This window comes from Coregonus clupeaformis, chromosome 7 (genome assembly GCF_020615455.1).
Source record: "Coregonus clupeaformis isolate EN_2021a chromosome 7, ASM2061545v1, whole genome shotgun sequence".
Lineage (NCBI taxonomy): Eukaryota > Metazoa > Chordata > Actinopteri > Salmoniformes > Salmonidae > Coregonus > Coregonus clupeaformis.
This window is the reverse complement of record NC_059198.1, coordinates 19595452-19622001: the sequence shown is the minus strand read 5'-3', so window position 1 is coordinate 19622001 and position 26550 is coordinate 19595452. Positions and strand designations below refer to the sequence as shown.

The window sequence follows — 26550 nt, the reverse complement described above, 5'->3', positions numbered from 1 at the left end:
CTGTATTACTACAGCACCATACAAGTATAATACTCTGTATTAACTACATACAACAGGCAACCACACAACTTTTCAACACAGAGCTCATATCATACATGTACACACAGACTAACACACACACACACACACACACCAGAAACAGGTCATGCTATAGTGGTGGTGTACTGCACAGTATAAGACATTGGAGACAAGCTAGTGGCAGCATAACATCGTTCAAGATGGAGCTCCGCCGCTCCAGTCAGATGAAGTGTGTGATGTGTGCAGTGCACAGCTGACAGTCGGGAAGTGAAGGGAAGGCAACATGACCCAACATCAGATCCAGAGCATCCCGATTAGACTTGTAGCTGTTAGACAGCTGTGTCACAAACTGGCTGGCTACAGTCGCCAGGCCCCCTCTCTCTCATTTAGGCTACATTCTGTGCTCCAAAGACTAAGAAAGGAATCTCTGTCAATCGACTGCAATGTACAGTGTGTAAAGTGCTCTCTGAGCTTCTGCTGTGTATATGTGTGTGTGTGTGTGTGTGTGTGTGTGTGTGTGTGTGTGTGTGTGTGTGTGTGTGTGTGTGTGTGTGTGTGTGTGTGTGTACAGTGAGGGAAAAAAGTATTTGATCCCCTGCTGATTTTGTACGTTTGCCCACTGACAAAAACATGATCAGTCTATAATTTTAATGGTAGGTTTATTTGAACAGTGAGAGACAGAATAACAACAAAAAAATCCAGAAAAACGCATGTTAAATTGATTTGCATTTTAATGAGGGAAATAAGTATTTGACCCCTCTGCAAAACATGACTTAGTACTTGGTGGCAAAACCCTTGTTGGCAATCCCAGATCAGACGTTTCTTGTAGTTGGCCACCAGGTTTGCAGACATCTCAGGAGGGATTTTGTTCCACTCCTCTTTGCAGATCTTCTCCAAGTCATTAAGGTTTCGAGGCTGACTTTTGGCAACTCAAACCTTCAGCTCCCTCCACAGATCTTCTATGGGATTAAGGTCTGGAGACTGGCTAGGCCACTCCAGGACCTTAATGTGCTTCTTCTTGAGCCACTCCTTTGATGCCTTGGCCGTGTGTTTTGGGTCATTGTCATGCTGGAATACCCATCCACGACCCATTTTCAATGCCCTGGCTGAGGGAAGGAGGTTCTCACCCAAGATTTGATGGTACATGGCCCCGTCCATCGTCCCTTTGATGCGGTGAAGTTGTCCTGTCCCCTTAGCAGAAAAACACCCCCAAAGCATAATGTTTCCACCTCCATGTTTGACGGTGGGGATGGTGTTCTTGGGGTCATAGGCAGCATTCCACCTCCTCCAAACACGGCGAGTTGAGTTGATGCCAAAGAGCTCGATTTTGGTCTCATCTGACCACAACAATTTTACCCAGTTTTCCTCTGAATCATTCAGATGTTCATTGGCAAACTTCAGATGGCCCTGTATATGTGCTTTCTTGAGCAGGGGGACCTTGCGGGAGCTGCAGGATTTCTGTCCTTCATGGCGTAGTGTGTTACCAATTGTTTTCTTGATGACTATGGTCCTAGCTGCCTTGAGAACATTGACAAGATCCTCCCATGTAGTTCTGGGCTGATTCCTCACCGTTCTCATGATCATTGCAACTCCACGAGGTGAGATCTTGCATGGAGCCCCAGGCCGAGGGAGATTGACAGTTATTTTGTGTTTCTTCCATTTGCGAATAATCGCACCAACTGTTGTCACCTTCTCACCAAGCTGCTTGGCGATGATCTTGTAGCCCATTCCAGCCTTGAGTAGGTCTACAATCTTGTCCCTGACATCCTTGGAGAACTCTTTATTTCCCTCATTAAAATGCAAATCAAATTATAACATTTTTGACATGCGTTTTTCTGGATTTTTTTGTTGTTATTCTGTCTCTCACTGTTCAAATAAACCTACCATTAAAATTATAGACTGATCATTTCTTTGTCAGTGGGCAAACGTACAAAATCAGCAGGGGATCAAATACTTTTTTCCCTAACTGTATGTGTTCTCATTAATGTTTGTATGTTCACTCCATTGCAAATACAGCGGTGGGGGCTGGGAATTAGTTTAGATATATTGTTTTATCTCATTTGTATTCTCTCAATAGAATATGCTGATATAGGCCTAAGCGATATTTGCTCCCTCTGTCTTACACAGAAATGGAAATGTCATCAGAATGTTCACAAATAGTTCAGTCCATCCTCAATTAATGTAGCCTCCACACATTCCTCAAACAAAACAATATACACACTGTCGTCATCCCAAATGGCATTCTATTCACTACATAGTGCAAAGGGCCCATATGAACCTGTCACGCCCTGGCTCGGGGGACTCTAGAATGTTGAGCCAGGGTGTGAGTTTTCATTTGTGTTCATTCTATTATTGTGTTTCTATGTTGGCTAGTGTGGTTCTCAATCAGAGGCAACGAGTATCAGCTGTTGCTTGTTGTCTCTGATTGGGAACCATACTTAAGCAGCCAGTTTTCCCACAGTGTTTGTGGGATCTTGTTCCTGTATAGGTTTGTGTTTTGCACCTTTGGACGTCACGTTATCGTTTGTTGTTTTTGTTCGTGTCATTTTGGGATGCTAGTTCGTTTATTCTCTCTGTGTTGTTTTTGTAGAGAGTTCCACACAGTGTGTGCCTTTAGTTTGTACTTTACCGGTGTGCGTAAAGTTCGCTTGCCTGCCAGGTTGTATTTAGCCGTGTTTGGCTTGTTCTTTTTTGTCTTCACTAAAGACGTTAGTACGAAGCCTCTGTGTGTCCTGCGCTTGATTCCACACCACATCTACACTCAATCGTGACAGAGGATCCCACCAAAACTGGACCAAGCAGCGTGTCCAGGAGCCATCGCCAGGGGAATCGCTAGCGGATCTCCGTGGCAACCTCGACTGGGTCAAGCCTAGTGAAGAGCAGAGAGGGTGGACTTGGGAGCAGTGGAGGAAGAGTCTCGACTGGGTCAAGCCAAATGAAGAGCAGAGAGGTTGGACTTTGGAGCAGTGGAGGAAGAGTCTGGCGAGAGATAGGGAGGCCTGGTCCACGGGGAGGAGAGACACCCAGAAATGTTTTAGGGGGGGGCTCACGCCGTGGACGACGGAGCAGCAGGAGGCCACGATAGAGCGGTCCAGCGGGTTGGCAGAGGAGGCCGCCAGGTTACGGGGGCCACTGGTATTAAATGGGAAAGAAAGTGTAGAGGCACGGCGAGAGGTACTGGGGTGTGTTACCAGTCCGGTCCGGCCCGTTCCTGATCCCTGCGTAGGGCCAGTGGTGTGTGTCCCCAGTACGGTCCGGTCTGTTCCTGTCCCTTGCACCGGGCCTGTGGTGCGCGTCGCCAGCCCAGTCCGGTCCATTCCTGCTCTCCGCACCAAGCCTATGGTGCGCGTCGCCAGCCCGGCCCGGCCTGTTCCTGCTCCCCGCACCAGGCCAATGGTGCGCGTCGCCAGCCCGGTCCGGCCCGCTCCTGCTCCCCGCACCAAGCCAATGGTGCGCGTCGCCAGCCCGGTCCGGCCTGTTCCTGCTCCCCGCACCAAGCCTATGGTGCGCGTCGCCGGCCCGGCCCGGCCTGTTCCTGCTCCCCGCGCCAAGCCAATGGTGTGCGTCGCCAGCCCGGCCCGGCCTGTTCCTGCTCCCCGCACCAAGCTTATGGTGCGCGTCGCCAGCCCGGTCCGGCCCGTTCCAGCTCCCCACACCAAGCCAGTGGTGTGCGTCGCCAGCCCGGTCCGGCCCGTTCCTGCTCCCCACACCAAGCCAGTGGTGTGCATCGTCAGTCCGGCACGGCCCGTGCCTGTTCCACCGGTGCCTGGTCCGGCACCGGTCAGCTGCTTCACGCTGGAGCTGGAGTAATCCGCTCCACCAGTGTGCAGTCCAGCTCCGGCCAGCGGGGCCAGACCGGACCAGGGGTACTTTGGGGGGTTGGAGAGGGAGTGGGGATCAGGCCCGGAGCCGGATCCGCCGCCAAGGCGGAGTGCCCACCCGGTCCCTCCCCTGTGGTGTTTGGTTGGCGCGGCCGGAGTCCGCGCCTTTGGGGGGGGGGTACTGTCACGCCCTGGCTCGGGGGACTCTAGTATGTTGAGCCAGGGTGTGAGTTTTCATTTGTGTTCATTCTAGTATTGTGTTTCTATGTTGGCTAGTGTGGTTCTCAATCAGAGGCAACGAGTATCAGCTGTTGCTTGTTGTCTCTGATTGGGAACCATACTTAAGCAGCCAGTTTTCCCACAGTGTTTGTGGGATCTTGTTCCTGTATAGGTTTGTGTTTTGCACCGTTGGACGTCACGTTATCGTTTGTTGTTTTTGTTCGTGTCATTTTGGGATGCTAGTTCGTTTATTCTCTCTGTGTTGTTTTTGTAGAGAGTTCCACACAGTGTGTGCCTTTAGTCTGTACTTTACCGGTGTGCGTAAAGTTCGCTTGCCTGCCAGGTTGTATTTAGCCGTGTTTGGCTTATTCTTTTTTGTCTTCACAAAAGACGTTAGTACGAAGCCTCTGTGTGTCCTGCGCTTGATTCCACACCACATCTACACTCAACCTTGACAGAACCCTGATCAAAAGAAGTACACTATGTAGGGTATAGGGTGCCATTTGGGACGCAGTTCATGCATAATGTATGTTCTGTACACTAGGGATTCACATGGGTAACTGGGATCCGGGGACTGTCCCAGGAACACTCTTCACATTTCCCGGAAAAATTTAATGACAAGACCTGGGAAATGACAACATTTTACCCCAATGTTGCACTAATGCAATTCCACAAAATACACAACACGAGCAGCATCAGATTAGCAAAATAAAATAGCACATTATCAAAACAGGTTGTCGCATGGAAGCCTTTAGCCCAGTGTATTTACTTCACACAAAGTCGCCATTAATTCAAAGCACACGCATAATTGGCACTGCCGGCCTGCACACATGACCCGAATGCAGTTAATAAACCCTACAGGAAACCCTTACAGTATTGCCTATAAAAGATTGTGTGCTTCTTTGAGCTGTCATTGTGACATTTTTAAACAGAGTTGGTCCCCGTTAAGATACCTTGATATTGAAACTATTTCCACTCTTCATCTCTCTTCCCGTTATTCATCAGCTGATCTGCTATCTGTATAATCATCAACTCGATTTTGCCAAATATAGGAGGTATTCTGTCATTCATTGTCATTCGTTATCTAGCAAGCTTAGCAACTTTGGTCATTTTTTACTTTTGTTTGACTGCCGTTACAAAGTTTGTATGATTCCACAACGCTATACTCGGGGTGCGCTCTGTGCGTCCTGAGCGCGCTCTGTGTCGAGATAGCCTATTGCTGAAATGCGCTGAATTAATTGAGGAACATGATAGCGCTCGGAATTTCTGAACGGCCTGTTTCACAATTCACAACATTGTCATTGGCGATCAAAGATAGTTACTCTATCATTACTAAATATCAGTTTCATTTGCTCTGAAATCTTTACGTAATGGTGCATGCAAGAAGACAAGGTGGTGCAGCGGCCCTCTTATTTGAGGAGAACACTGGCATAGCGACCATATCTTGGCTTTGAACTTTTTAAGTGGGCACTTCCTATTTGGGCACTTCCGAATTATGCTGTATTTCCCGGGACTCTCGGGATAAATATTAATTATTCCCGGTATTGAAACTTGGTAAATTTTCGGGAAAATATGAATCCCTACTGTATTATTAAACGGCTTTGATATAATTCCATTCCTCCGTTTTCTGTCTCTCTTGTTGTTCGACTTATTTCCTCCAGTGCACTTTTCTTTCCTCCTTCTCCTCCCACCTTTTGCTTGCTTTTATTTACCACAGTGGCCTTTGGTTGCGTGTTATAAATTGCTGTAATCAATTCTCTCTGCTGGCTAAGCCACAGCGCTCTGTGTTGTTATGCTCTGTTAGAGCTCTGCACTGGGTGCTTGCACCCTTGTTATTTTCTCATTATCCTCACCTCCCAGTTCATTGGACTAAGTGACATAGTTCGAGTTCAGCATTCTGGTGAATATTTGGAGCTGTATGTGTGTTGTGTGTGCGTGTGGGGGGGAGGGGGGTGAAATGTGTGTGTGTGTCACGGGTGGCTGGTGACATCTACATTTGGGAGGACATGCTCATATTAATGGATGGAAAGGAGTAAATGGAATGGTATCGACATGGTTTCCTTGATTTTGATACCATTCCATTCATTCCTGTCATTATTATGAGCCATCCTCCCCTCTCCAGCGTCCTGTGTGTGTGTGTGTGTGTGTGTGTGTGTGTGTGTGTGTGTGTGTGTGTGTGTGTCTGTGTGTGTCTGTGTGTGTCTGTGCATACTGCATCCTGTTTCTGTGTGTAAAATGTGTTGTTAAAGGCCCTCAAGGATGCCACTGTTTTCATGTCACTATATGAGGAAGGGCTTTTACTACCTTTTGGCTGCAGTGACCCAGGAGCTGTAGGCTTGTTTTAGAGGCCCATTAGTCTGGAGGAAGAGGGAGTGGAGAGGTAGAGCCACCTGACTCTGTCTGCAGCCACCTCACTCACTGCAGCCTGCAGTCTGGCCCAGCTCAAATGACTGGCAGGACTTAGATCAGGACCTATATTCATAAAGTGTCTCAGAATAGGAGTGACAATCTAGGATCAGTTTTCCCTTTTAGATGATAATGAATGAGATAATATGGATAGGGAGGACCAGATCCTAAATCAGCACTCCTATTCTGAATACAGGCCCATAGGGATATATATATATATATATCTGTGATTGGGTGACTATTCCCTGACTATTTATTGGAGCTTGCTCCCTCGCATTCTTCTTAGCGGAAACAAACCCATCAACCGTATTAGATTTGAGCATATGCCTGAGATGGAAATAGAAGTGCACTATTCTTGCTCCCTCTCACTCTTTAATTCTCAAACTCAACCCCCGCTTTTCCCCTTGTCTCTTTTTCCCTGGTGTAATCAAATTCACTAGAGCAAACATAAATTTTTGAAGACAAGCTTGAGGAGCGATTCGGAAGTGAGGAAATGCATGCGAAATGAACCGACTGCTATATTTAGATAACCTTGAAGGACAGAATAAAGAGATGAATAAGCCTACCTGTGTCAACATCACTGTCTGTTCTCGTCTGCTGAGGAGTGCCAAAATACATTCTCATCAGCTTTAGACGATGACTATGCTAAGACCCTATGCAAATATGTGTGCGTTAGTAATTCTTTCCCTTTCTTTTCTCTCCCTCTCGCTCTGTGTCTCTCTGTTTGTCTCTTTCTGTTGTCTCTCTGTTTGTCTGTTCTGCCGGGTCGGTGTGTGTCCACAGAGCTTATTTAGTGCCCATCTGGATTCCGGACTTCCTCCGTAGCAGTTAGATGCGTCTGTCCCCTCATCTGCGACAATGACGATGAAAGGCTTGTCGAGTAGCCGGAGACACCATCACACAGTGACCTGTGACCCCTCCTATGACTCCATGACCTTGGGGCGCCAAGCCCGGCCCTACCTGCTGAACCCAGGCGATGCCCACCCAGCGGACCACCCTTACTATGCCCAGCGAAGCTCCTTCCAGTCTGAGTGCGGGCCCTACCCTGACCTTGCTAGCAGCACCTTCCCCCGAAGACAATACAGCTCCCACCACGAACTGAAGGATGAGTGTGCTGTGGTGCCTTACACCGGAGGCCAAGGGGGAAGCGTTAAGGGGGGCGGTGGTGGTGGAGGAGGAGGCAGCAACAACCGAATCCCACCAAATCTTCTGGAGCAGTTTGAGCGACAGGCGCCGGTGCGGCACGACGGCTACCACACGCTGCAGTACAAGTGCACAGCGATGGAGCACCAGCGCAGCGACAGCCCCGGGAGGATCCGCCATCTTGTCCACTCGGTCCAGAAGCTCTTCACCAAGTCCCACTCCCTGGAGGGCCCATCGGGGGGCAGGGTGAACGGGGGCAAGGCCAGCCCCGACGACCCGCCCTCCCACTCGAGCACCCTAAAGCACAGCAGCAAGCGCAGCAAGAGCAAGGACCGCAGCAGGTCGGAGCCCAAGATGCGCTCTGCCATCTCAGGCTACTGGAGCTCGGACGACACCCTGGACCGTGAGGTGGGCCTGTACCATCACCACAGCCCCAGCCCGGGAGGCATGCCCTCTGGGGTGATGACCATGGGCCGCCACCCAGAGAAGTCCCAGTCGCAGTACTTCATGGAGCAGTACAACACAATCAGCGCCCACTCACTGAAGACGTCGCGGAGCAACAACGACGTCAAGTGTTCCACGTGCGCCGGGTTGCCGGGACTGGGCATGGGTATGGATGGAACTGGCCAGCTGCTGAAGAAGAGCTCTTGGTCATCCACACTGACGGTCAGCAGGGCCAGGGAAGTCTACCAGAAGGCATCGGTCAACCTGGACAAAGCCCTGGTTAAGGCCGAGACCTGCCAGCAGGGGGGCCGCCAGACCTTTCAATTCCTCCAGGTATGACAACAACTCTTCTTCACCTCCAGAACTCCCATCTAAACACCTTCATAACCATCCATCCATCCATTCATGTCCTCCCAGAGATTAATATGTGTGTGTGGAGACCCCAGGCCCCTTGCATGTCCACTGTCCCTTGAGACAGAGATAGCGAGGGGGAGAGGAGGCAAGAAGGAGCAGACTTACTCTCTCTCTCTCTCTCTCTATCAGCCACTCTTTGGGGACTTAAATGTTTAATGTGACACGTCCTCATTTGTGTTGAATGTGAGATGTCCTCATTTGTGTTGAATGTGAGACGTCCTCATTTGTGTTGAATGTGAGATGTCCTCATCTGTGTTGAATGTGAAACGTCCTCATTTGTGTTGAATGTGAGAATTCCTAATTTGTTTAAAATGGGAGACGTCCTCATTTGTGTTGAATATGAGACTTCCTCATTTGTGTTGAATGTGAGACGGCCTTATTTGTGTTGAATGTGAGACGTCATCCTCCTCACCTTTTACCATCATGCATATCATCCCTGGTTGTGGACCTCATTCCATTTGTCTCATGTCCTTAACATTATTACATGTCTGTGTGTTTGTAATGTCTTGTGACAGCCCTGTAGCTGATTTGGTTCTGGGTGCTGAGATTACTGTGTTTGTGCTAGTGGATTTCTATGTAGAAGGATTGCTTGTGGAGCTATTACTTATGTATATTATCAACTGGATTAGCCTTTAAGATTATCTTTTACAATCACTGCATGCAGTATATTTACTTGGAAATCAGCCTTATCCCATACACAGTACCTGTAGCCTCTCTTACACAGTAGCTGCCATATTCACAAAGAGTGTGTCCCAAATGACATCCTATTCCCTATATAGTGCACTATTTTTGACCAGATTCCTATTGGCCCAGGTCAAAAGTGGGAATCAGGTGCCATTTGGGACGTGGACATAGTCTGAACGAGGTAAAGCGGTATAAGGGCTGCTGACGTAAGATCAGAGAGAGGGGAAACAGAATGAATGAAAAGAGGAGAAAAGCACATATCCCTGAGCCTGGTGGCCCCACTGTGCTCTCTCTCGCTTTCTGTTTGTTTGGGAGAAGATGAAAGAGGAAGTGATTCAACTCGGATACATCCCCTCATCTGACTGGGTGAACTGCAAACAGAAGCCTGAGGAGGGAGGGAGGGAGGAGGGAGGGAGGGAGAGAGAGAGAGAGAGAGAGAGAGAGAGAGAGAGAGAGACTGAGAAGAGAGTCAGAGAGAGACACTGAGAAGAGAGTCAGAGAGAGACACTGAGAAGAGAGTCAGAGAGAAACACTGAGAAGAGAGTCAGAGAGAGAGAGAAAGTAAGAGGGCCTAAGAGAGAGATCTTTGCAGCCATGCATTTTAACAGCTTCACCAATCGATCAGATCAAGGACGGGTGGTGTTCTTGCAGCAGTAGCAACATTCCTCCTGTCCCGACCTGAAAAAAGCTGCTGCTCTCTTTCTTCTACAGAGGAAGTGACGAAAAAAAAGAAGCACTGTCAAAGAGGAGGCATGACACTTTTCACAGGCGAGCACAGGCTTTTCACAGGCTTTTGAATTCTAAAAAGGAGCAGAACTTCTTTCGATTTGGAGTGACATGTTGTTTTATTCTCCTGCTGCAATGTGATCTTGTTTTCCGCCCCTCGCCATTCACACACTTTCAGTTGTCCCCGTTCACACACGCATGCGCACGCATGCACACACAGTGATGCTCAGCCAATCACCTCCCAATGTGTCTTGGCCAGGGTCAATGTTCCTCTGCAGTGTATTGAACCTCTCGAATATAGATGGCCGTACAGTGCTTCTGTTTGTGTAATACCTTAGTTTGCATACCGATCTTTCTTTGCCATTCAGTGTCAGCTTTATTTGGCAGGGTGTTATGTTTGTTCCTGTTTTAGATGACATAGACATTGGCTGCATTCCAAACACGTAAAAGACACACCCTCTCCCCTCAGCCCTCAAATTAAGTGGACATTTCTGATGACGTATCATGACGTATGATGAGTTGACACTTGCAGGCCAAGGGGCGAGGGAAGACTGAATTAATTTTAAATGGACCACCCTTGCCTGGAAATGTGTCACTCGTTCGTCCCACGGTTGTGTTTTCAGTCATCATGGAACCACCGGTAGCTGTTGTGTGTGCTTTATATGCGCTACAGTCAATTATGATTGCATTTCATATCTTGGCTAGAAGACAACGCATCCGCAGACATCGAATGCTAGCCATCCGACGATATCAGGTAAATTACAATGTATAAGTGTGATGTCAGGGAAAGTTGTATGTGGTAGCTAACGTTTCCCAAAGCTAACCAAACAAAAACATCATTACTTTTACGATACGTGTTTGTTCCGTCATGTGCATTAGTAGCACAATTTCTAACTTATTTACATTAGTTTTTTACTTACACTTGTATGTTGACTTCTCCATATTGATTTTGGTTTTAAGTTTTGGCAGACTTTTCTTAGCAAATGTACAATCATCACGAATTGAATTATGGGGCGTCAGGCCCCGGAGTGAACAGAGTTGTACACTCGCAAACTCGATCACAAACTAGGGCTGAGGGGCTTACGTTGCCAACTTCCCTTGCTTGGCTAATTGTTTGGACCGACGGCAAAGATGGCCGCGGGGATTCCCCCAAGGGCATAAGGCGAGGGTAAGTGGAGGAGGGTGTGTCTTTTATGTGTTTGAAACGCAGCCAGTGGCTTATAATGTGTGTCATTCGAGTCCTCATCAGTCCCTAGATATTCTCTCTCTTTGGCATTTTCGCTTGTTGCCCCTGACGTCAAAAACAAGTTGCTTCCCTAGTAACCGGCTTGTTGAATGATTCTCATGCCGTTGATTATTCAGACACTCTGCCTCCATCCCAATGACACCCTATTCCCTATATAGTGCACTACTTTTGACCAGAGCCCTATGGGCCTTGGCCAAAAGTAGTGCACTATATAGGGAATAGGGTGCCATTTGGGATGCAGTTTTCTCTCTGTAGCTCTCCTCTCTGCCTTTCACCTCCATGTTAACTCCCCTAAAAGCCACTCACACTGGAGAGCAGCGCAGTGCTGGGGCAGAACAAAACGTCCTTTGTTATTCTCTCTCTTTCTCACGGCGGTCGAGATGGCTTCTTTGCCTGCCTATTTTGACACATTCATTAAAAGCGTGGCACAGTGACTGCACAGACAGACAGGGTTGGAGAATTTAGACGTTTTAGTCCAAACAATTCACTCCTCAGTTTGATATGCGTCACTGAGAGCAGCACAGAGGAGTCTAGTCTCTACACTCTAATGGTATGGTTCTAATACACCCCATTCAGAGTAACATTAGCGGTTAGCGGTTACCATTGATCAGTGCTGTGACTTTAGCGGTTAGCGGCTGGCTGGATATAGAGCATTGTTTGGATAATCCCATTCCAGGCTGGGATTGGCTGGGACAGGGTTCAGCCAGGGTTCAGCCAGGGGTCAGAGTTTGGTCATAGTGTTTAGATGGGTGGGTCATCGCTCTGACAATGGTCACCGGTATGTTCTCACGGTCTCCGCCCACAGGTGCCCCAGGACGAGTGGAGTGGGGGATTCTCGCCCCTAGGGAAGGACGAGGAGATCCCATGCCGGCGGATGCGCAGCGGCAGCTACATCAAGGCCATGGCAGAGGAAGACAGCGGTGACTCGGACTGCAGCCCCAAGCCCTCGCCCAAGGTGCAGGCACGCCGGGCCAGCTACCTGAAGGCCACACAGCCATCGCTCACCGAGATGACCACCCTCAAGTGAGTAGATACGTACTAGCTCTTCCCTTATGTTCGATTCGGCCGACACCTTTTATGTTCCGAGTCAATTTGACCCGTACAGTAAGTACATCAAGATCATAAATATATGATTTTAGCCTCCCAAAATGTATTTTCCAGTAGCTGAGAATATCCTCTTTCATATGCCTTTTCCCCTGAGTTGATAGACCCAACTGTTCAAAATGTATAGCCAAATCTTTGATTACTGTACCGAAGTCGTAAATCAATCAAATTATGACATTTTATGATGTTCATGACATTTTTTGCTCATTCTTTGCCAAACTTCGGATCACTGTCCCTCTGCCTCTGAATATCACAGGGAAAACATACTTATATCCTTGTGATCATCATTGACAGAGCTTTACTGCACAGAATACCATTTGCCTCTAGCACAAAGGTCAAGGTCAAATTTACTTCAAATTTACTTCAGATCATACTTACAGTATATCTATATGATCGTCATTGTTGCACCCTTCCTGTGCAGAAAGCAGCTTGTTTCTAGGAAACACTGTTCAAAGGTTATATAGACCAAGGTCAAGGTCAAATTGCTGAGGTCAAATTGTGGGTCAAATTGATTTCAGATCTGTATTTCTCAGCCTCTGAGCATCATAGGGAAATCATATACAGTATATGTGATCAGCATGGTTGTACCATTCCTGTGCTGGAAGTAGCTTGTTTCTAGGACAGATTTGCTGGGGTCAAAATGCGTGTTTAAATTTACCCAGAACATCATGGATGTCACATTTTATTTTTTATTTTTTTATATAGTGTTTTACAAGTTTGAGACCCATACTTAGGAAAGTAGATGAAAGGTCATGGTGGAAAAATTACTTAAATTGGGAAGGGCTAGGGGAAATAACGGTAGTTGGTGTGTGTGTGTGTGTGTGTGTGTGTGTGTGTGTGTGTGTGTGTGTACGTGTGCTTGTTTGCATGTGTGCAGCAGACCTGGGCAGAAAATACAGTACTTTATTTGAAAATACCAACTTTTCTAATACTCGAGGGAGTCGAATATAGTTTCTATAGAGTTTGATATGACTCAAATACAGGTCTCAGAAAAACAAATAATATTTGAAAGTATTTTGAATACCTCTCAGAAAACCAAATAATATTAAGGTATTTGAATATATGCAAGTTATTTGAAAACAAAAAAAGATTTATTTGATGGCTGCCAAATATTTGTTGAAGAACCAAAAACTACAACAGTTAGTTGAATTAGTCTAAATATATGATCATTAGCACATGGTTTGGAGGGCTCTCAGATATTCATCTTAATGTAGCCTTTAGCCTAGAATGAAATACATGAGGGACATGGAATCACCTCAACATTAGAATAGACCACTTTTGCAGCTTCCAAATGACTAACAAATATTTTCATAATGATTGAGACACAAGGTAATGCAGTAACACTTGACATCAAGTTCTTATACATGTTTAGTAACTGTGATTACTACAATAACAACATCAACATTGGTGTTACATAGGACTTTCCTTATAATTGCACATCAATGGCGTTATTACATAAGTGGAATAAGGAACAGTGACTATTCCTCTTGTATACAGTTGTTACAAAAACTCTCAGCTCATTGCTATGCAATTAAAATGCAAATACCAAAGTATTATGTATATGCTAATAAAATAAAATGCTCCAAAAGTAATTGCAGTTTAATTACACAGGCACTAGAACAGTTTCATGTTAAGTGGTCCTCTGTAGCTCAGCTGGTAGAGCACGGCGCTTGTAACGCCAAGGTAGTGGGTTCGATCCCCGGGACCACCCATACACAAAAATGTATGCACGCACGACTGTAAGTCGCTTTGGATAAAAGCGTCTGCTAAATGGCTTATTATTATAAGTGTTACTGAGAATGCTATCAGTAACAAAATATGGCTATTGTGTAGAAAGACAAAACATAAAAGAGAATGAGATCAACCCTCAAGGCTTGTGGTCAAATTATTAACATGAGCGCCAACGCTGATAAATACACTGTAAAAAATGTATTGTAATTTTTACAGTAAATTACCTGCAGCACAGTAGCCAGTAAATTACTGTAGACTTACAGGAAATTGTTTATAGATTCCACAAATACAGTATGGTACTGTATTCTGGCACTGAATTACAGTAAATTACTGGCAGGACAGTAGTTAGTAACTTACTGTAGATTTACAGGATAAATACAGTGAAGGAAAAAAGTATTTGATCCCCTGCTGATTTTGTACGTTTGCCCAATGACAAAGAAATGATCAATCTATAAATTTAATGGTAGGTTTATTTGAACAGTGAGAGACAGAATAAAAACAAACAAATCCAGAAAAACGCATGTCAAAAATGTTATAAATTGATTTGCATTTTAATGAGGGAAATAAGTATTTGACCCCTTCTCAATCAGAAAGATTTCTGGCTCCCAGGTGTCTTTTATACAGGTAACGAGCTGAGATTAGGAGCACACTCTTAAAGGGAGTGCTCCTAATCTCAGCTTGCTACCTGTATAAAAGACACCTGTCTACAGAAGCAATCAATCAATCAGATTCCAAACTCTCCACCATGGCCAAGACCAAAGAGCTCTCCAAGGATGTCAGGGACAAGATTGTAGACCTACACAAGGCTGGAATGGGCTACAAGACCATCGCCAAGCAGCTTGGTGAGAAGGTGACAACAGTTGGTGCGATTATTCGCAAATGGAAGAAACACAAAATAACTGTCAATCTCCCTCGGCCTCGGGCTCCATGCAAGATCTCACCTCGTGGAGTTGCAATGATCATGAGAACGGTGAGGAATCAGCCCAGAACTACACGGGAGGATCTTGTCAATTATCTCAAGGCAGCTGGGACCATAGTCACCAAGAAAACAATTGGTAACACACTACTCCGTGAAGGACAGAAATCCTGCAGCGCCCGCAAGGTCCCCCTGCTCAAGAAAGCACATATACAGGGCTGTCTGAATTGTAGGGCGGCAGGTAGCTTAGTGGGTAAGAGCGTTGTGCCAGTAACCGAAAGGTCGCTGGTTCTAATCCCCGAGCCGACTAGGTGAAATATCTGTCGATGTGCCATTAAGCAAGGCACTTAACCCTAATTGCTCATGTAAGTCGCTCTGGATAAGAGCGTCTGCTAAATGACAAAAAACATTTAAAAATGTAAGGACTGAAATCCTGCAGCGCCCGCAAGGTCCCCCTGCTCAAGAAAGCACATATACATGCCCGTCTGAAGTTTGCCAATGAACATCTGAATGATTCAGAGGAGAACTGGGTGAAAGTGTTGTGGTCAGATGAGATGAAACTGGAGCTCTTTGGCATCAACTCAACTCGCCGTGTTTGGAGGAGGAGGAATGCTGCCTATGACCCCAAGAACACCATCCCCACCGTCAAACATGGAGGTGGAAACATTATGCTTTGGGGGTGTTTTTCTGCTAAGGGGACAGGACAACTTCACCGCATCAAAGGGACGATGGACGGGGCCATGTACCGTCAAATCTTGGGTGAGAACCTCCTTCCCTCAGCCAGGGCATTGAAAATGGGTCGTGGATGGGTATTCCAGCATGACAATGACCCAAAACACACGGCCAAGGCAACAAAGGAGTGGCTCAAGAAGAAGCACATTAAGGTCCTGGTGTGGCCTAGCCAGTCTCCAGACCTTAATCTCATAGAAGATCTGTGGAGGGAGCTGAAGGTTCGAGTTGCCAAATGTCAGCCTCGAAACCTTAATGACTTGGAGAAGATCTGCAAAGAGGAGTAGGACAAAATCCCTCCTGAGATGTGTGCAAACCTGGTGGCCAACTAACTACAAGAAACGTCTGACCTCTGTGATTGCCAACAAGGGTTTTGCCACCAAGTACTAAGTCATGTTTTGCAGAGGGGTCAAATACTTATTTCCCTCATTAAAATGCAAATCAATTTATAACATTTTTGACATGATTTTTTTGTTGTTATTCTGTCTCTCACTGTTCAAATAAACCTACCATTAAAATTAGAGACTGATAATTTCTTTGTCAGTGGGCAAACGTACAAAATCAGCAGGGGATCAAATACTTTTTTCCCTCACTGTATACACAAATTAAAAAATACAGTATGGTACTGTATTCTGTGGGGTTCAGCATTCTCACGAATGGGTGCAACAAATACAGTCTCTTACAAGGCACGCCTCAAAATATGTTAATAAGCCAGAGATTCTTTCACCGCCCACAACGCACCATAATTCACAGTATGCTGGTCTAAATATACAGCACAAACTCATCATTACACTTTTGTTGTTCTAAATTAAATCAACCTCTTCACCGTCCTTATCATTCAGTTAGGCCTAATTTAAATTAGATTGTGAAGTAACATGCACAATTATTGCCCATTCATCAATTTGTCATTCATTCAGTGGGCTGGCATCGTTTGTTTCCCCTCGCTCATCAACTCAAATAGAGTCAAGGATATGTTTTGCATTATTCTAAAGGCCTACTGCAACATGTAGCATGTTTTCGTTTTCCTTACAATACATTTGATTAGTAATAGAGTTATAGTAAATAAAACAGCCCTGTAACAGCTTATTTTTACAAAGTAAAACATAAAAGACAGTAATATCAACCCACAAGGCGTGCGGTCAAATTTTTTGCTATAAACATGAGCGCCAAAGCTGATAAATAGGCATAACACAAACTCATCATTACACTATTGTCGTTCTAAATTAAATCAACCTTTTCACCCTCCTTATCATTCAGTTAGGCCTAATTTAAATTAAATTGTGAAGTAACGTGCACAATTATCGCCCATTCATCCATTTGTCATTCATTCAGTGAGGAGAGAGAGACACATTAACGTCTGGCTGGGTACCAACGTCCTACAGCACATTGTCTTGGCGGGTTAAGTTGGGAATAGATGTGGGGAAAAAACATGTAAAAATGCTCTAAATACTTTTCTGTTTGTGATTAGAAAATTCTAAAAAATGAGCAATGTAAAATACAAACATTTAGGAAGAGTCAGGGAAGGAGCAGGACGTAGCTTTTTTTTTGGTCTGATTTTATTTTTTACAAAATCAAACATCAGTGTTTTTGAAACTAACACTTCAGATGCACAAAGAGGTTCAAAGATATTTTTGCTAAGCATCTGAATTGCTGTTTACAATGTGTGCTAATGTCTTTGAATTACTCTGCAGTATTTCCAGGTCTCATAAAATTAATTGCAGCTTTTAATCTTTTTAGTGGCATGTTGAAAGAGTCATACAGTAGTTGAACGTCACAACTTATTTATACTTATCTGTACAAAATATCATTGGTTAATGGCTTTGACTTGATAATGTACACCTGGGGCAATGGAAATTCAGCAGAATGGACATTTACAGAATGTTGAGATAGAAATGTATTGTGTAGATCAAATATGTCTGTCAGATAGATTGGAATAGTATAGGAGATTGTGTGTGCTCTATTCATTCTATTTATATCTTCAACATTGCAGTTCCAGATACAGCCCTGCCATTAGTTGAAGGCATCCAATCCAATAGTTTCTGAAAAGTAGTCACTTCCTGAGAACTATACTGAACAGAAATATAAACGCAACATGCAACAATTTAAAATATTTTTACTGAGTTACAGTTCATAAAAGGAAATCAGTCAATTTAAATTAATTAATTAGGCCCTAATCTATGGATGTCACATGACAGGGAATACATATATGCATCTGTTGGTCACAGATACAGTGCCTTCAGAAAGTATTCAGACCCTTTGACTTTTCCCACATTTTGTTACATTACAGCCTTATACAAAAACAAATATTTAATAAAAACAAATCCTCAGCAATCTACACACAATACCCCTTAATGACAAAAAGCGAAAACAGGTTTTTCATTTTTTTTTGCAAATGTATTAACAATAAAAAACAGAAATACCTTATTTATATAAGTATTCAGACCCTTTGCTATGACACTCAAAATTGAGCTCAGGTGCATCCTGTTTCCATTGATCATCCTTGAGATGTTTCTACAACTTGATTGGGGTCCACCTGTGGTAAATTAAATTGATTGGACATGATTTGGAAAGGCATTCACCTGTCTATATAAGGTCCCACAGTTGATAGTGCATGTCAGAGCAAAAACCAAGCCATGAGGTCAAAGGAATTGTCCCTAAGAACACGGTGGCCTCCATAATTCTTAAATGGAAGAAGTTTGGAACCACCAAGACTCTTCCTAGAGCTGGCCGCCTGGCCAAACTGAGCAACCAGGGGAGAAGGGCCTTGGTCAGGGAGGTTACCAAGAACCTGATGGTCACTCTGACAGAGCTCTAGAGTTATTTTGTGGAGATGGGAGAACCTTCCAGAAGGACAACCATCTCTGCAGTACTCCACCAATCAGGCCTTTATGGTACAGTGGCCAGACGGAAGCCACTCTTCATTAAAAGACACATGACACCCCGCTTGGAGTTTGCCAAAAGGCACCTAAAGACTCTCAGACCATGAGAAACAAGATTCTCTGGTCTGATGAAACTAAGATGGAACTCTTTGGCCTGAATGCCAAGTGTCACGTCTGGAGGAAACCTGGCGCCATCCCTATGGTGAAGCATGGTGGTGGCAGCATCATGATTTGGGGATGTTTTTCAGCGGCAGGAACTGGGAGACAGGATCGAGGCAAAGATGAACAGAGCAAAGTACAGAGAGATCCTTGATGAAAACCTGCTCCAGAGCGCTCAGGACCTCAGACTGGGGTGAATGTTCACCTTCCAATAGGACAACGACCCTAAGCACATAGCCAAGACGATGCAGGAGTGGCTTCAGGACAAGTCTCTGAATGTCCTTGAGTGGCCCAGCCAGAGCCCGGAGTTGAACCCGATCTAACATCTCTGGAGAGACCTGAAAATAGCTGTGCAGCAACGCTCCCCATCCAGCCTGACAGAGCTTGAGAGGATCTGCAGAGAAGATTGGGAGAAACTCCCCAAATACAGATGTGCCAAGCTGTAGCGTCATACCCAAGGAGACTCAATGCTGTAATCGCTGCCAAAGGTGCTTCAACAAAGTACTGAGGGTCTGAAAACGTAGTAAATGTTATTTTCCGTTTTTTAGTTTTTATACATTTGCAAAAAATTCTAAAACCTGTTTTTGCTTTGTCAATATGGGGTATTGTGTGTAGATTGATGAGGGGGGAAAAACAATTTAATCAATTTTAGAATAAGGCTGTAACGTAACAAAATGTGGAAAATGTCAAGGGGTCTGAATACTTTCCGAAGGCACTGTACCTTTAAAAAAAGAGTAAGGGCGTGGATCAGAAAACCAGTCAGTATCTGGTTTGACCACCATCATGCGGCGTGACACATCTCCTTCGCATAGAGTTGATCAGGCTGTTGATCGTGGCTTGTGGAATGTTGTCCCACTCCTCTTCAATGGCTGTGCAAAGTTGCTGGATATTGGCTGGAACTGTAACACGCTGTCGTACACATCGATCCAGAACATCCCAAACATGCTCAATGGGTGACATGTCTGGTGAGTTTGCAGGCCATGGAAGAACTGGGACATTTTCAGCTTCCAGGAGTTGTGTATAGATCCTTGTGACATGGGACCGTGCATTATCATGCTGAAACATGAGGTGGTGGCAGCGGATGAATGGCACGACAATTGGCCTCAGGATCTCGTCATGGTATCTCTGTGCATTCAAATTGCTATTGATAAAATGCAATTGTGTTCGTTATCCGTAGCTTATGCCTGCCCGTTCCATAACCCCACGGCCTCCATGGGGCACTGTTCACAACGTTGACATCAGCAAACCGATCACCCACACAATGCCATACGCGTGGTCTGCAGTTGTGAAGCCGGTTGGACGTATTGCCAAATTCTCTAAAACGACGTTTGGTAGAGAAATTGACGTTAAATTCACTGGCAACAGCTCTGGTGGACATTCCTTCAGTCAGCATGCCAATTGCACGCTCCCTCAAAACTTGAGACATCTGTGGTATTGTGTCGTGTGACAAAACCTCACATTTTAGAGTGGCTTTTTATTGTTCCCAGCACACGGTGCACCTGTGTAATGATCATGCTGTTTAATCAGCTTCTTGATATGCCACGCCTGTAAAGTGGTTGGATTATATTGGCAAAGGAGAAATGCTCACTAATAGGAATGTAAACAAATTTGTGCACCAAATTTGAGAGAAATCAGCTTTTTGTGCGTATGGAACATTTCTGGGATCTTTTATTTCAGCTCATGAAACATGTGACCAACACTTTACATGTTGTGTTTATATGTGTATACTCAAATAGTTTTGAAAAAAATAGGTCACTTTCTGAGAGCTGTATTCAAATCGTTGTTGTGACCTCCAAAGAAACTATTTGTTACTCAGATTTTTTTTTTACTTTCCACAAAGTGTAGTTAAACTATAGTTATCCCAGGTCTGGTGTACAGTCCATGCAAATGCATTCATGGCTGTGTATCTATAAGTTTACATTATTTCCAACAACACTATGCAAATCATGCCTACAGCATGTGCATTTTGTGTTGTGTATGTGTGTGTGTGTGTTCTGTGCATGTGGGTGGGGGTTGGAGCAGTTGATTCAAAGCTGATGCCTCATACAGCGTACAGTATACAGTGCATAACTATTGTTTTACCTATGGGCACTAAATAAAGAGTAGGGTGCCATTTGGGTACATACATTATATGGAATGTTTTGTATCCATGACCCTGATGTTCCATGTATTCCATGTTCCATGTTTATGCTCAGTATGCACTTTAATGTATATGGTTGGATTCTCCTTCTGCATGGAACTCAACATGATGTATTACTGATTTATAGATTCAGACCCTCCTAGGTCTGTTAGTCTGTCAGGCAGGGACCGGAAATATGCTCAAACATTTATAACACACTGGCCCTTTTTTTCCCTCGAGGCCACCATTGTTAGCCAAATAACGCTAATTATGTGCAAAACTCCCAATTTAGACAGGCCCACTGGGCTAAAGATGCATCAACCATTTACATTTACGTCATTTAGCAGACGCTCTTATCCAGAGCGACTTACAGTTAGTGAGTGCATACATTATTTTTTATTTTTTTATACTGGCCCCCCGTGGGAATCGAACCCACAACCCTGGCATTACAAACGCTATGCTCTACCAACTGAGCTACATCCCTGCCGGCCATTCCCTCCCATACCCTGGGCCAATTGTGCGCCGCCCCATGTGTCTCCCGGTCGCGGCCGGCTACGACAGAGCCTGGATTCAAACCAGGATCTCTAGTGGCCACTGCGCCATCTGGCATTTACCCGAACTACCCTTTGACCAGTCCGTTTCTGCTGTCAGGTGACATTTATGGACATATTACAATAGTCAATTAATTTCCCTTCCCTAAAAGATACGTTTCTCTCTCTGTTAACTTCCATGGTTTAAAAGTTGAATTTCAGAAGTCCTGTGTTGAGACTTTCATTCCTGGCGCAACAGCAAATTCCTTTCACTGAACGTGTTCATGAAAAATTCAACAGTATGGAGAAACATCTGAAAGGAATCATGTAGCTGCTTACACGATAAAATCATAAAAGTTGCTCACACAGATACAGGACCACCCATCCTACACTGAAAAAAATAAAGGTTCTTTAATGGCTCTTCCTCTTAAGTTTCCTTGGGGAACTCTTGTCCGATAAAGAACCTTTGAGTTAAGTGTGGGGTTCTTGACGTGGCATCTAGAGTTCTTCAGAATTCTAAAAGGTTCTTGAAATGTATGGAAGCCTGCAGATGTGTCCCTTTCATAGCACACAGACAATTGGCCAGTGTTAACTAGTGTTTATTTCTCAATTTAACATTTTTAGTGTTGATTCAATAGTTAAATTAACACTGTAAAGGGTTAAATTAACACTCAGTGGTATAAATGAGGCCCAGTGTTGGGGTTAATAAACAGAGTTGAACCAAAACCACGCCCGTCATTATCATACTTCCCAACATGCTCTATTGCGGGTAGATTTATTTATTGTTTGTTTGTTTCAATATCTATGTTTTTGCATGTACATGAATTCATCTTATGCTACTCACACTTTAGCCAAATACATTTAAACTCAGTTTTTCACAATTCCTGACATTTAATCCTAGTAAAGATTCCCTGTCTTAGGTCAGTTAGGATCACCACTTTATTTTAAGAATGTGAAATGTCAATAATAGTAGAGAGAATGATTTATTTCAGCTTTTATTTCTTTCATCACATTCCCAGTGGGTCAGAAGTTTACATACACTCAATTAGTATTGTCAGGGCGACGTGTATGCTGTGAGCGAAGTCAAGCGTAGGACACCGAGCTACTGGCAGACGAACTTTACTTGCACAGTAAAATCAAATACAAACAAAACCTCCAAACAGAGAGGAACAAAATACGCATACACCCGAACACTGCAGACCTCACGGAAAACAATCACACACAATAACTAATGAGAGAGAGGGGGTTATAAAGGGAATACAATGGAACATAATGGGAAACAGGTGAAAACAATCAGGACAAACTAGACAAACACCAAAACATAGATCGGTGGCAGCTAGTACTCCGGGGACGACGAACGCCGAAGCCTGCCCGAGCAAGGAGGAGGGGCAGCCTCGGCTGATTCCGTGACAAGTATTTGTTAGCATTGCCTTTCAATTGTTTAACTTGGGTCAAACGTTTCGGGTAGCCTTCCACAAGCTTCCCACAATAAGTTGGGTGAATTTTGGCCCATTCCTCCTGACAGAGCTGGTGTAACTGAGTCAGGTTTGTAAGCCTCCTTGCTCGCACACTCTTTTTCAGTTCTGCCCACACATTTTCTATAGGATTGAGGTCAGGGCTTTGTGATGGCCACTCCAATACCTTGACTTTGTTGTCCTTAAGCCATTTTGCCACAACTTTGGGGCTTTGCTTGGGGTCATTGTCCATTTGGAAGACCCATTTGCGACCAAGCTTTAACTTCCTGACTGATGTCTTGAGATGTTGCTTCAATATATCCACATAATTTTCCTTCCTCATGATGCCATCTATTTTGTGAAGTGCACCAGTCCCTCCTGCAGCAAAGCACCCTCACAGCATAATGCTGCCACCCCCGTGCTTCACGGTTGGGATGGTGTTCTTCGGCTTGAAAGCCCTCCCTTTTTCTCCCAAACATAACGATGGTCATTATGGCCAAACAGATCTATATTTGTTTCATCAGGCCAGAGGACATTTCTCAAAAAAGTACAATCTTTGTCCCCATGTGCAGTTGCAAAACACAGTTTGGCTTTTTTATGGCGGTTTTGGAGCAGTGGCTTCTTCCTTGCTGAGCGGCCTTTCAGGTTATGTCGATATAGGACTCGTTTTACTGTGGATATAGATACTTTTGTACCTGTTTCCTCCAGCATCTTCACAAGGTCATTTGCTGCTGTTCTGGGATTGATTTGCACTTTTCGCACCAAAGTACGTTAATCTCTAGGAGACAGAACGTGTCTCCTTCCTGAGCGGTATGATGGCTGCGTGGTCCCATGGTGTTTATACTTGCGCACTATTGTTTGTACAGATGAACGTGGTACCTTCAGGCGTTTGGAAATTGCTCCCAAGGATGAGCCAGACTTGTGGAGGTCTACAAGTTTTTTTCTTTGGTCTTGGCTGATTTCTTTTGATTTTCCCATGATGTCAAGCAAAGAGGCATTGAGTTTGAAGGTAGGCATTGAAATACATCCACAGGTACACCTCCAATTGACTCAAATTATGTCAATTAGCCTATCAGAAGCTTCTAAAGCCATGACATAATTTTCTGGAATTTTCCAAGCTATTTAAAGGCACAGTCAATTTAGTGTATGTAAACTTCTGACCCACTGGAATTGTGATACGCTGAATTATAAGTGAAATAATCTGTCTGTAAAGAATTGTTGGAAAAATGACTTGTGTCATGCACAAAGTAGATGTCCTAACCGACTTGCCAAAACTATAGTTTGTTAACAAGACATTTGTGGAGTGGTTGAAAAACAAGTTTTAATGACTCCAACCTAAGTGTGTGTAAACTTCCGACTTCAACTGTATATAAAAAAACTACATAATTGATGCAATTTCTGTTACTTTTCAGAATTACATTTAAATGAAACATATACCTTAGGATCTCACTTGCTGAAAGCCAGAAATCTGAAAATGAATGAATGTAACAACCATGTCCCTAGCAAGCACACCCATGGGTGGTACTGGTAATGCAACAACAACAAAAATATCTCGAAAGGCACCATGGGAAATATGTAAATAAGGCTTAAATCCCTACTGCAGGGCTATTCAATTCTGGTTCTTCAGAGAGACTCTAAATTGGTTCCCCTATGGCAGGGTTCTTCAATTCCGGTCCTGGAGGGCCGAAACACTTCTGTTTTTTATTTCTACCTGGTAGTTAATTGCACTCACCTGGTGTCCCAGGTCTGAATTAGCCCCTGATTAGAAGGAGAGGATGAAAAACAGAGGTGTTTCGGCCCTCCAGGACCGGAATTGAAGAACCCTGCCCTATGGCATTGCTCTCAGTAACCTTATTTGGTTCCAACTTGCACCTTTTATTTTTAAGTGTATTACGTAGACAAGAGGTTGTCAATAAAGCACATAACTACTTAATATTGATGATGTAATTCCACTTAATTCATCTCATGTCTCTTATCTCTTTCCCAACACTTCCTTAATCCGACACATATTCTGACAGCACATCCCCTAGCCTAGTATGTAGTCACATCCCCTAGCCTAGTATGTAGTCTCAGCACAGAAGCAACACGTCTGTCTGTGATGGTTGGTGGCATTTTAAATCAGAGGAGGGTCACATAGAATTGAATAACAATGAGAAGAAGAAGAAATTTTATTTTTGCCTTTCAAGATACCCAAGGACACTTACAGAGTAAAAACATAAAATTGCAAAAATAAATATAACAATATTAAAATCAAAGTGCATTACAACAAAGGTGCATACAGTAGCACCCAAATATCAATAATACTGTACATGGGGAAAAACAACAACAGCAACGACAAGCTCATAAAGCAGTTAAAATTGAGAGGCAACTTAAACAACCTTTGCAACACCTACAATGGAACGGTATCAAATACATCAAACACATGCTTTCCATTAGTGGTGTTACATTTGATACCGGAGCTCCAAGGCATGTGTCGAAATCGCTAAGCAGTTTACTTCGAAGCAGTGTGCCGATGCTTGTATCACTTTATCAGAAGCACTTTATCAATGACGTCCGAAAGCTTCGTTTTGTCGAGCAACAACCTGATTGGTTTTGTATTGGTTTGGTAGAAGACAAAAAGGCCACACTGTGCACGCGACACAGCGTATTTGACGTCATCTATAATAATTTGGCGGTTCTAAATTATTTTGACCAGCAGGTGCCACTAGTGTACAACCTTTTGATCAAAGCCTCGAGTAATTAACATTTTATCGACACAATTGGTACATTTTATCGACACAACCAATCCATTCCATCCAGTACTATGAGCCATCCTCCCCTCACCAGCCTCCACTGGCATCTGTCCATTACCTCCCATATAACTGCCTGATCATGTCATTACTACTAGGTGTGTGTGTGTGTGTGTGTGTGTGTGTGTGTGTGTGTGTGTGTGTGTGTGTGTGTGTGTGTGTGTGTGTGTGTGTGTGTGTGTGTGTGTGTGTGTGTGTGTGTGTGTGGAGATGGGCAGTATTTCTGTTACATGTATTTTAAATATGTATCTCAATTACTTATGAGTATTTAGTCATTTGTATTACATTGGGCAGAACAACCCCCCAATGTATTTTGCAACAAGATATTTTCGAGAGCTGTAATTTGTATTTTCAAAATACAAAATACTTTATGGTATTTATGGTATTTTGTAATTGTATTTTGTAGTTTTTGCCCTTCCCTGTGTGTGCGTACGTGTGGCGTGTTTACTGGCTATGAAACGCCACAGTGAGGACACATACATAGCCAATAGAAGAATAAAAGTGTTTGTTATTTCTCCCACTGCAGTCAGTTAATTATGAATTCTGTAATAAACATGATTCTATGAGGTGAATATCAATGAATCTTCCTCTGGATGCTCAGTCATCATTATGGAGAGAGCTGAGACCTGTGCAACGCCAATTATGTAACGGTGGTGCAGCACAGAGGCAATGAATGACTTTAATAGGCCAATAAGCATGCACAAATGCATACACACACAGGAATGGAAAATACCATAAAGATCAATGTATCAAAATGAACTAGAATATACTTGTATTTCGTAATGTATTCAATTAAAATACATGTATTTTGTAATTTACAACACAAAAATACATTTGCAAGTAGCCGGCCCGAACAGCAACAACATTCTCAGTAACGGTTACAAAAACGTTTTACTTGCTATGACTGTGATACAGTATGTTGTTGTTTATCTAACTTAGTTGAGCAAGTCACTCTGGATAAGAGTGTCTGCTAAATGACCAAATTGTAAATGTATATATGAAAATGAACTGCAAAGCAC

General features: G+C 44.1%; 1 protein-coding gene across 3 annotated transcripts in view; it reads left to right on the top strand.

The window, feature by feature from the left end:
• dlgap1b (discs, large (Drosophila) homolog-associated protein 1b) overlaps positions 1-26550 on the top strand; it is a 287295-nt gene that overhangs the window by 139826 nt on the left and 120919 nt on the right. For all 3 annotated transcript variants that reach the window (XM_041881102.2, XM_041881100.2, XM_041881103.2), the window contains exons 3-4: positions 7248-8384; positions 11927-12144. In XM_041881102.2, the coding sequence (XP_041737036.2) occupies positions 7323-8384; positions 11927-12144 (1280 nt within the window). In that variant the 5' untranslated portion in view covers positions 7248-7322. The remainder of the gene's footprint in view (positions 1-7247; positions 8385-11926; positions 12145-26550) is intronic.